Raw genomic sequence first — 11,364 nt, 5'->3', positions numbered from 1 at the left:
ATTTTTTTGATGCCTGGCTGGCGATCGACTGACACTCTCCGCGATTGACCGGTAGCTTGCGATCGACGTAATGGGCGCCCCTGTGCTAGATGAACATGTAAACAAAAGAACCTCGCGAGCACGACTGCTGTAATTTTTTCAGCTGTGATCTTACAAGACTCAATTACAAATATAATCAATAATAATAGCCGTTTCAGTCTGATGTTTACATGCCATGATCATAACGTGTATGTATGGTTCACTTCAAACACGGACCGAAGCTGGCGAGTGCCGCTGTAAAACTTGGCCAACAAATGTTGCAACGGTTTCTCTTATGGTTTTTATCTTCATGGTCCATGTAAAATCAGGTGATAATATAATGTTAGTAAGTCCCTCACTTTATCTTGTTTTTCTCTGAATGGCTTGTTGTTGGCAGCTAATGTTAGCATAGTCAGCTGCTACTGCAGCCCCACGCACAAAACTACTTGGAGCTGTGGGGATAATCGTTATTAGGCCTTGCTAAGAATGAAAAGATATCGATTGATAATCGAATATTTTACCCAGCCCTAATTGTCAGGTTTTATCAACAGAGCCTAAAAGAATCAAGACGTGTAAGGATGCTTGACTTGCTGACCTTTCCAGAGGCATGTAGGCACTGAGAATGGAGCCAGCCATTGCTTTTGTGCTGGCGTTGTCGCTGATGGTCCCGAGGCTCACGGTGGCCGACTCGCCACTCAGACTGCAACGCTCCTTCTGGACGTCAGCCTGCACTTCCATCCTGGAAAGTATCCAACGGTGAATGGTGTGATTGTTCGCCACAGTCATGAAGGTGTTGATGTGAATTAATACCTGTTGTAGCAGCTTCCAGACAGGCTGCCGGTGATGCTGGTTCCGGCGAGGGCTGTGGTACTAACATTGTCGCTCATGTTGTCCCGCTGGGCAGAGCTGACGCCGCAGCGCTCCATGTGGCTACCACTCACGCTGAGGCTCAATCCTGTCAGGCCCCCCACGCTGGCGCCGTCAAAAAGGCTGGGGTTGTTCAGTCTGGTCTCTGCCACTGAAGTGGTATCTGCTCCGGGATCAGGTTTTACTGAGACTTGATTGAGAAACTTATAGAGGCAGCAGAGAGTTTATTGTGGCTTACCCGTAGCTGCGGCACCACCACTCATGTTGTCGTTCTCGTCGTCAAACTCAATGCGCACCCCTTTGCCGTTGCCTGCAGACACGCCGCATCCGCCGCTCCGGCACAACGAGATGGGCACTACCCCGTAGACGTATGCCAACATGATGGGGACGCCAATTCCTGAAAACAAATAATACAATGCACCTGCTTATGTCGACAACCCGTCTATGTGGACCGTCTCATCGTCCTGGTCCACTGTGTTCTAGTTCATACTAAAAAAGTGCTCACTTAAAGGCCTACTGAAACCCACTACTACCGACCACGCAGTCTGATAGTTTATACATCAATGATGAAATCTTAACATTGCAACACATGCCAATACGGCCGGGTTAACTTATAAAGTGCAATTTTAAATTTCCCGCTAAACTTCCGGTTGAAAACTCCTTTGGATATGACGTTTGCGCGTGACGTAGCCAGTAGAACAGAGGTATGGCTCCCCCATTGAGGCCAATACAAAAAGCTCTGTTTTCATTTCATAATTCCACAGTATTCTGGACATCTGTGTTGGTGAATCTTTTGCAATTTGTTTAATGAACAATGGAGATTGCAAAGAAGAAAGTTGTAGGTGGGATCGGTGTATTAGCGGCTGGCGGTAGCAACATAACAAGGAGGACTTACTTGGATAGCAGACGCGCTAGCCGATGCTAGCCGCCAACCGCATCTGTGATCGGGTGAAGTCCTTCGTCGCGCCGTCGATCGCTGGAACGCAGGTGAGCATGGGTGTTGATGAGCAGATGAGGGCTGGCTGGCGTAGGTGGAGCGCTAATGTTTTTATCATTTTTCTGTGAGGTCCGGTTGCTAAGTTAGCTTAAGCGTCGTTAGCAACAGCATTGTTAAGCTTTGCCAGGCTGAGAATTATTAACCGTGTAGTTACATGTCCATGGTTTAATAGTATTGTTGATCTTCTGTCTATCCTTCCAGTCAGGGATTTATTTATTTTGTTTCTATCTGCATTTGAGCCAGATGCTATCACGTTAGCTCAGTAGCTAAAGAGCTTCGCCGATGTATTGTCGTGGAGATAAGTCACTGTGAATGTCCATTTCGCGTTCTCGACTCTCATTTTCAAGAGGATATAGTATCCGAGGTGGTTTAAAATACAAATCCGTGATCCACAATAGAAAAAGGAGAGAGTGTGGAATCCAATGAGCCAGCTTGTACCTAAGTTACGGTCAGAGCGAAAAAAGATATGTCTTTCACTCCATTCTAGTCCGTCACTCTAACACGTTCCTCATCCACAAATCTTTCATCCTCGCTCAAATTAATGGGGTAATCGTCGCTTTCTCGGTCCGAATCGCTCTAGCTGCGTTGAAAACAATAGGAAAATATGAGGAGGTGAACAACTGACTACGTCGCTTTACTTCCGGTAGGGGCAAGGCTTTTTTTTATCAGAGACCAAAAGTTGCAAACTTTATCGTCGTTGTTCTATACTAAATCCTTTCAGCAAAAATATGGCAATATCGTGAAATGATCAAGTATGACACATAGAATGGATCTGCTATCCCCGTTTAAATAAAAACATTTCATTTCAGTAGGCCTTTAAGAAGACATGAAATTTGAGACCCAGTGTCTCAAATTTGAGACATGAAAAATCTGTCTTGGCATGTATTGTTAACTTCATCTTTAGCAAACGCAACAATGGCAACTATTGTCTCCGTACATAACATCAAAACGTGCACACTGTGATTTCTTGTCAAAAATAAAAGCATGGCGGTATTAACCTGGATTAGGGCTCTGCGATATGGCTGAAAACTATCGCAATATACTGTAAGTGTTTTATATCGGGCAATATCAATAATTATTTATATTTTTTATGACCTATCAAGAATAAGAACTAGAACTATACTAAATGTGAACATTTTTATTTTAAATGTGACCTTCCTCTGATTACAATACCCTCAGCTATCAAGGCAGAGGGGGAGGGAAATGTCAACCCCACTATGGAAAACACTCAATCTAAACAAAATTCTAAAATCACATTGAACAATAACCTCTTAAAATTAAGGAGCAAAAATAAATGCCTGATAAAGTCTAACAAAATATTGCAAAGTGTGGAAATGCAAACAGAGAACTTGACAAGGTGCCAGGAATTTATGACTGTGTAACAATTATGGGCTTGCTGCAAAGCAAGCGCCCATTCACATGCTGCACAGCAGCAGTGAATGGGCGCGGTAATGCAGCCAGCCCATATTAATATTGCTTGGACTTATCCTTTATTTTTATGGGCCTGCTCCGAAGAAAGCAGGCCCATAGTTCACAGTTCATTATTATTATGGGCCTCCTGCAATGCAAAGCGCCCAGTGAAACAGCAGTGAATGGGCGCTTGCAATGCAGTAGCTCATATTCTTCTTCTTCATACTTATTTAATAAACTTATTATAGTTCTATCTTATTCTGCCGCGATCAATGCGAGACGAACCAGCTAACCCCTCTCAGACAGTCCCCCACAACCCACTAGCCCAGTTCACCGCACCCAGCCATCACCCACTAACACTCCATCAGTCTTGACCAAGTGAGGAGGGAGTTGGGAAGGAACAAGGTCAGGAAGGCTACAGGCCCAGATGGCATCAGTTCCAGGCTACTCAGGGAATGTGCGGACCAGTTAACAGTTGTGGTCCATTATATTTTTAACCTGTGCCTCAGCCTAGAACAAGTCCATACACTCTGGAATGTAATCACCTGCATTTGAACACCAGCTAAAAAACAACAACTTGTGATTGACTTCCGGCGGTCAGCTCCACCACCCACACCGATGAACATCCAGGGATCAGATACAGAAATAGTGGACTTACTTAAATACCTGGGTGTGCACCCCAACAATAAACTGGACTGGACTCACAATTTAAACGCTTTGTACAAGAAGGGTCAAAGTCGTGTACACCTCTTTAGATTGAGGTCCTTCAGGGTGTGCAGGTCACTGCTCCTCACCTTTTACGACACTGTGGTGGCTTCTGCAGTGATATATGCTGTCATTTGCTGGGGTGGGGGCAGCACGATCAGAGACAGGAATAGACTTAATATACAGATTAAGAGTAAGAGAGCTGACTTCGTCCTAGGCTGTCCCTGGACAGCATTGAGGAAGTGGCTGACAGAAGAATGCTGACCAAGTTGACATCCATAACGCCCAATCCCTCTCACCCCATGCACAACACTGTGGAGGCACCGAGCAGCTCCTTCAGACTGTTACATCCACAGTACAAGAAGGAGCGCTACCGCAGGTCCGTTCTGCCCACAGCCATAAGACTGTACAACGCCGTGATTACTGTGATGTTTTTTGTTGGTGTGCAATACAGATGTTAAGTGTTTTTTTGTTGTATTTTATCTTCTATCTACACATATTAGTAGTGAGCAATGTGTAGTATTTATGACTTTTTTTTGTTTTCCCATTACATTTTACTTCTGTTACTGTATATAAAAACCTGCACTGCAACAATGTAATTTCCCCATTGTGAGATAAATAAAAGTCTGTCCTATGTAAAAAAAACTGTATAAAACATATGATAAAATATATGTAAAAATAAAATATAAATACATTAAAAAGTTAATAAAAACATAACACTAAGAGAATAATAGTAATAATAGCAATAAATAAGATGGAAAATAACAATGAAAAAACAAGTGTCATTAACATGAGTAAAAAGCCTGATTAAAAAGGTATCTTTAGTTAAAAAAAAACATTCAACAGTCTCTGCAGTCCTGAGGCAGAGTCTCTGGCAGGCTGCTCCACAGGTAAGGTCTTTAGTGGCTGAAATCCGCCTCACCGTGGGTCTTTGTTCTGGCATTTGATAAAGATAAAAGGCCAGTGGCAGAGGACCTCAGGATCCGCAAGGGTTGATACAGTAAAAGCAGGTTGGATGGGTATAAAGGCTTAAGGCCAATAAAACATTTGAAAACTAATAATATAACTTTAAAATTGACCCTGAAGCGGATGGGAGCCAAAGCAGGGACTTTAAAACTGGTGTAATGTGCTTATGTCTCTGGCCAAATGAATGTGCAAGAACTGCTAGTTTCAGTTTAGATTTTAGCTATGTCAACAACCGCCTAAGTCTGATTGGCGTCAACATAAATAGGTTTTACTGTATTTGGGCATATTTCCTTTTACATGAGTAAAACTATTATTGGTTTCTTACCGACAGTGACGGCTGCCACAGCGGGAGACACAATGACGGACAACGTCACGCCCCCGGCAATGACCAGGTTCCTCTTGTGCTTGGAGATGTCTTTGCCCTCATATCGATTATGGATCTGGTGGCAGCATCATGATTGAAGTTTAGGTATGTAGCGGCTGGCGAGTGTATCGTGCGAATCCTAACCTTCCTGCCCACGTAAACGGGGATGCCGATGATCATCGCAGGGAAGGCGATTCCTGCGATGAGTGCAATCCCCACGGGCGCGCCCACTAAGGTGCCAAGCTGCCACAGGATCTTCTTCTTTCTGCTCCAGGGCTTCTTTCCCCAGAAGGTGCAACCTGACGGACTGAGAAGGGGGAGTTGAATATTTGATACATGGGCACTCTTCAAACTAAAGTCACCATCTTGTAATTAGTTTTATCCCCAGAGGCTTCTGAGGAAATAAGCGGCAGGTACTGGAAAGCAGCTTACCTCAGATAGTGCAGGTCAGAGATCTCTTTCATGCAGAGCCAGCAGAACTCGCAGCCGCAGACGGCGCAGGTCATGTGATTACAACTCCCGTCGTTCATCTTAATAATGCAAGCAGCGCAGCGGGGGCACGGTTTGATGTCATCACCTTTTGGACACGCACACATATGAGCTGCTTTATCACATGCAATCAATGTATTCACTGTCAGTGTTTAGTGTTTTTTGTTCTTTTTGTGGTTACCTGCGGCGCCGCTCTCTTGGCTGTAGCTGAGTGACGAGGACCTGAAACTGCGCAGGCGGAAGTGTTGCGCCCGCTGTTGCCGCGCCGTGTCGCACGTCTGGTTGGGGTGCCACAGCTGCTTGCAGTGGTAGCAAAACTCCGTGCCGCAGCCCTCGCGGCCGCATGTGATTTTCGGGCAGCTGGCACAACCGAAAGCGATGACTGCGTAACTGTGGATGGTAAATAGGAAGGTTCACTGGACGCAGTTGCTCAGGTCTACACTAGAGGGCAGCTAATATGCCCATATATCCCATCCACAGTGTGATGTGGAGTGCATTTGGAAAGTACTCACAGCGCTTCACTTTTTCCACATTTTATGCGGCAGCCTTATATTAAAATAGAATACATTCATATTTGTCCTCCAAATTCTAAAGACAATACCCCATAATGACAATTTGATATTTTTTATTTTGAAAATGTATTTAAAATAAACTGCAAAAAAAAAAAATCACATATACATAAGTATTCACAACATTGACCACCATAACACACTAACAGACATTAACACCAGCCATACATAGACGGGCAGCGCTTTGTTGTTAAGGCGGCCGCCTTAACAACAAAGAGCCACCGCCTAAACTAACATCTTAACAAGATGTTAGCATTGTCCCACCCACAGAACCATCTGATTGGTTACACACAGAGCGGTAACAGCCAATCAGCAGTGCGTATTCAGAGCGCATGGAGTCAGTGCTCATGGCACAGGCAGGTGGGGTGAGCAGATAGGTGTTTAGCAGGTAACCATAATAAACACCTCCCAGTCCTCTACATCTCAACTACTAGTAACATCACTATGAGCCCATTGACGTTCTAGAAACATAAGCGGCAGCTCAGCTCGCTCGCAGTCCTTGAGGTAAAGGCTAATTAGCATTTAGCGTAACGTAGCTCATTGTGCGGTGTGTGTGCATGCGTGCGTGCGCGCATGTGTGTGTGCGTCCCACATGAAACGGACAGCAAAGCCCTGTCTGCTAGTTGTTAACTGTAGGTCAATAATGTTGGTCTTTTTCTCCTTTTTCTGTGTTGATTGAGCTGTGTTGAAGCAGCAAAAAACGACATAATGTTAAATGAAGAGTTTCCTGAAGCTGTCTCTAATAGTTTATATAATAATGTAACTGCATCATAAAGCCTACATGAACTCCATGGTGTTCAGGGATGAATAGTATCTTCTATTGCTATTGTACTATTTTTTCAGCTATAGTTACATTAATCATTAGTAATGTAGCAGCCTAGTTTTGAATGGTCCCTGCTATCACATGTTGATAAAAATATAACATTTACATAATAAAACTCAACTACTGGCTTCCCAAATACTGTAAAAATTAAGCATGATGAGTTGAGCATGTCAGCATGTGGCCCCACTTTTAATTCTTTTTTTCAAACGCTTATTGCAAACGCTTACTTACAGTAAGTCATTAATTTGACTTAGTAAGTCATTATTTTGTCATTTTGACTTAGTAAGTCATTATTTTGACTTAGTAAATTACTAAGTCAAAATATTGACTTACTAAGTCATAATGACATACTTAGTAACTCAGGTAACTAGGACTGTTTTGTGTTTTGTTTTTACTTTACGAAAAAAATATCGATCAAGATATGTATTGTATATCGCCATTCAGCAAATGGATGTTATTTTGAAATGTAAAATATTTGTATTTATTATAAGATATTTTTATTTGGTTATTTTTTAATAAATATGTGTTCAATGTAATCAAAATAATTTTCTGGGGAAAACACTGCTTGGTGGCAGTAACCGTGGTAAACTAATATAGTAGCTACAGCTGCTCCTTGAGTGACTGTTATATGGGTGCCACACATGAAACAATTGTTTGGACACACCACTGGTCATCTAATAGCACTCAAAGGTGGCTACATTTTGTTTGTTTAGCAACACAAGATAAGCTAATTTGTGTTTAACATATTTGTTTTGCTTTTCATTTTTGCTTGCTCACTTTTTACAAATTTAGCGATTGCGTCATTCCTCCAAAATCACGACAGTCATTTAATGGCTTTTTGGCTTAATGCCTCGTGTGCCACATAAACGAGCAACCGTAGAAATTACAAACAGACAAAAATTTGGAAGAATCCTTTAAAATTTAGTTTCTTACCCACAGTCGGGGGCAGGGCACCAGCGGCAGTCAGGCTCTGCCACCAGCCACCGCCTGAGCATGAACTCCTCGTACTTCTCCATGAGGGCACGGTCGGCCAGGATAATGCTGATGTCGTGGGGGTTGAAGCGCTCCGAGCACTCCGGGCAGCAGATGTTGACCCGTGATTCTGAGATCTCGATGCGCAGATACTGTCGCAGGCAGTCAGCGCAGGAGCGGTGATGGCAGGTCATGATGTCTGGGAAGCGGTCGCGGGCGTGGCACAGCAGGCACAGCGGGCACTCCAGCAGCTCCGACGTAGACCCCGTCACCGAGGACGCCGACACGGCCCCCGGAATAGAGTTGGCCGACGTTCTGTCTGCCGAAGTCTCAGACGGGACATTGTCTACGCTGACCAAGCAGTCAGGCACAGATCCGTCGGGCACAGCTTTGGACTTGCAATTGGGCTCGCGGTCGGCCCGACGCCGCCTGCCAAAGATCGCTTGGAGTGAGATGCTGCGTTTCTTGGTGGTCTTCCTGACAGAGGGCAGGCTGTTGGAGGAGGCTGCAGAGTTGAGTTCCCGCTCTGAGCCTGCGCTCCCATGGTGCTGCTGGTGCAGGGTGCTCATCCCGCACGACTTGCTGTTGGCAGCCACAGATCACCACGGTTAGGGAGAAGGGAGGTTAGGGAACCAGTTGGGGTTGGACTCATGTAAACAAAGACATGGGGAGTGGCAAAAAAAACCTGAAAAGGAAAGAAGAAGCATCATGAGTCAAAAATAATCAAGCCTTTAAACGTTGCCAGTCTGGCATTTTTATTTGAAAAAAAACCTGATGAATCATTCAAGTGTGCATTCAGGACAGTTTTTTCTCCATAGAGCAGCTTTAACAAAGTCTGGCCTGAAGCACTTCCTCCTTCTTCTGCCTCACACTACCAACCACTTAAGAAACGACTGACAGATGTATGCAAACACAAAAAAAATCCCCGAAGGGGAAAAGGCATTTGTGACAAAGCTAAGCGGCACAAAAGCAAGTAACACAGTGATGCTTTAAACTTCTTGTCCTGCTGATACATTTCCATCCACAGGGTTGGCAACAGATAAATAAAATATTCTGATGATACGCTCATGATTTGTGACCCAGGTTATTGTCATGGAATTAAGTCAATGTGTAGCAAACAGGCAATCTTTCAGCAGCTCAACTAAGTGTAAGTGAGCTGAAAAGGCCTGCATTAAGAGAACGAGAGGGACTTTCCATGTGAGTGTAGTCACAGAGTTTAAAAAAGCGAGTGTGACTGTGTGTGAGCATGTGCATTCTCAGATGCATGTATTCCAGTTTTATTGCTTGTGCATTATCAGCGCACAGGCTGTGCTTGTGTCCCAGTTCCTGAAAACCATCCCTGGGAGGAAGCCCGCCACAGCATCACCAATGGCTTCCAACATATGCGTCAGCTGACAATTCATCATGCCTGCCATGGTGAACCCACTGTTTCCCTTGCCATTGGGGGGACGCCCTGTACGCTCAACACCCCTGCTCTACAAACTAATTTAAAAGGGGAACTGCATTTTTTGGGAAATTTTTCCTATCGTTCACAATCATCATAAAAGACATGACGGATAGATTTTTAAAAATGCATTCTCAATATTAAATAGACGTAAGGCCGCTTACAGCGGAGCCAATGGGAGCTCCATTATTTCTCCCATAAAATCCAATATATAACCATTCAAAATCTGCCAACAATACTCCATTTACATTTCGTGACTTGAATATCAACCAGGTTCCAGTGATATTGTCATAAGCGCTAACGCAGACAAACTATTCATAGCGGCGCCGTGATCACCAGCGTGTGTGCCTAAGTTTACATCGAGTGGTCTGCTGCTTTTTCGCTTCCTTGCTCCCTATAAGTTTATTGTAGATCATAAATCAAGCATCTCACCTAGGGGTGTAACGGTACACAACAATTTTGGTTCGGTATGTACCTCGGTTTAGAGGTCACAGTTCGGTTCCTTTTCGGTACAGTAAGAAATCAACAAAATATAAATGTTTTGGTTATTTATTTACCAAATTTGTAAACAATGGCTTTATCCTTTTAACATTGGGAACACTATAATGGCGCTAAAATTTAAAATTTTTTTGATCTTAGCACCGCTTTCGATACTGTTGATCATAATATTTTATTAGAGCGTATCAAAACGCGTATTGGGATGTCAGACTTAGCCTTGTCTTGGTTTAACTCTTATCTTACTGACAGGATGCAGTGTGTCTCCCATAACAATGTGACCTCGGACTATGTTAAGGTAACGTGCGGAGTTCCCCAGGGTTCGGTTCTTGGCCCTGCACTCTTTAGTATTTACATGCTGCCGCTAGGTGACATCATACGCAAATACGGTGTTAGCTTTCACTGTTATGCTGATGACACCCAACTCTACATGCCCCTAAAGCTGACCAACACGCCGGATTGTAGTCCGTGGGGCCGTGTCTTATTGAAATTAAACAATGGATGTCCACTAACATTTTGCAACTCAACGCTGAGAAAACGGAAATGCTGATTATCGGTCCTGCTCAACACCGACATCTATTTAATAATACCATGTTAACATTTGACAACCAAACAATTACACAAGGCGACTCGGTAAAGAATCTGGGTATTATCTTCGACCCAACTCTCTCGTTTGAGTCACACATTAAGAGTGTTACTAAAACGGCCTTCTTTCATCTCCGTAATATCGCTAAAATTCGTTCCATTTTGTCCACAAGCGACGCTGAGATCATTATCCATGCGTTCGTTACGTCTCCTCTCGATTACTGTAACCTATTATTTTCGGGCCTCCCTATGTCTAGCATTAAAAGATTACAGTTGGTACAAAATGCGGCTGCTAGACTTGACAAAAACAAGAAAGTTTGATCATATTACGCCTATACTGGCTCACTTGCACTGGCTTCCTGTGCACTTAAGATGCGACTTTAAGGTTTTACTACTTACGTATAAAATACTACACGGTCAAGCTCCTGCCTATCTTGCCGATTGTATTGTACCATATGTCCCGACAAGAAATCTGCGTTCAAAGAACTCCGGCTTATTAGTGATTCCCAGAGCCCAAAAAAAGTCTGCGGGCTATAGAGCGTTTTCTATTCGGGCTCCAATACTATGGAATGCCCTCCCGGTAAAAGTTAGAGGTGCTACCTCAGTAGAAGCATTTAAGTCCCATCTTAAAACTCATTTGTATACTCTAGCCTTTAAATA

The 11,364-nt window shown here is 43.7% G+C and overlaps 1 protein-coding gene across 5 annotated transcripts in view; it reads right to left on the bottom strand.

The window, feature by feature from the left end:
- LOC133650836 (E3 ubiquitin-protein ligase RNF19A-like) overlaps nt 1–11,364 on the bottom strand; it is a 36,128-nt gene that overhangs the window by 2,462 nt on the left and 22,302 nt on the right. For 4 of the 5 annotated variants that reach the window (XM_062048518.1, XM_062048517.1, XM_062048521.1 and 1 more), the window contains 8 exons: nt 8,142–8,865; nt 5,998–6,206; nt 5,760–5,904; nt 5,472–5,634; nt 5,289–5,403; nt 1,124–1,282; nt 829–1,069; nt 614–757 (listed from right to left, as the gene is read on the bottom strand). In XM_062048518.1, the coding sequence (XP_061904502.1) occupies nt 614–757; nt 829–1,069; nt 1,124–1,282; nt 5,289–5,403; nt 5,472–5,634; nt 5,760–5,904; nt 5,998–6,206; nt 8,142–8,749 (1,784 nt within the window). In that variant the 5' untranslated portion in view covers nt 8,750–8,865. The remainder of the gene's footprint in view (nt 1–613; nt 758–828; nt 1,070–1,123; nt 1,283–5,288; nt 5,404–5,471; nt 5,635–5,759; nt 5,905–5,997; nt 6,207–8,141; nt 8,866–11,364) is intronic. The other variant, XM_062048522.1, reaches the window with a different exon arrangement.

This window comes from Entelurus aequoreus, linkage group LG05 (assembly GCF_033978785.1).
Source record: "Entelurus aequoreus isolate RoL-2023_Sb linkage group LG05, RoL_Eaeq_v1.1, whole genome shotgun sequence".
In the NCBI taxonomy this organism is placed as follows: domain Eukaryota; kingdom Metazoa; phylum Chordata; class Actinopteri; order Syngnathiformes; family Syngnathidae; genus Entelurus; species Entelurus aequoreus.
Note: the sequence above shows the minus strand (reverse complement) of the source record. Positions and strands in the feature narration are given on the sequence as shown.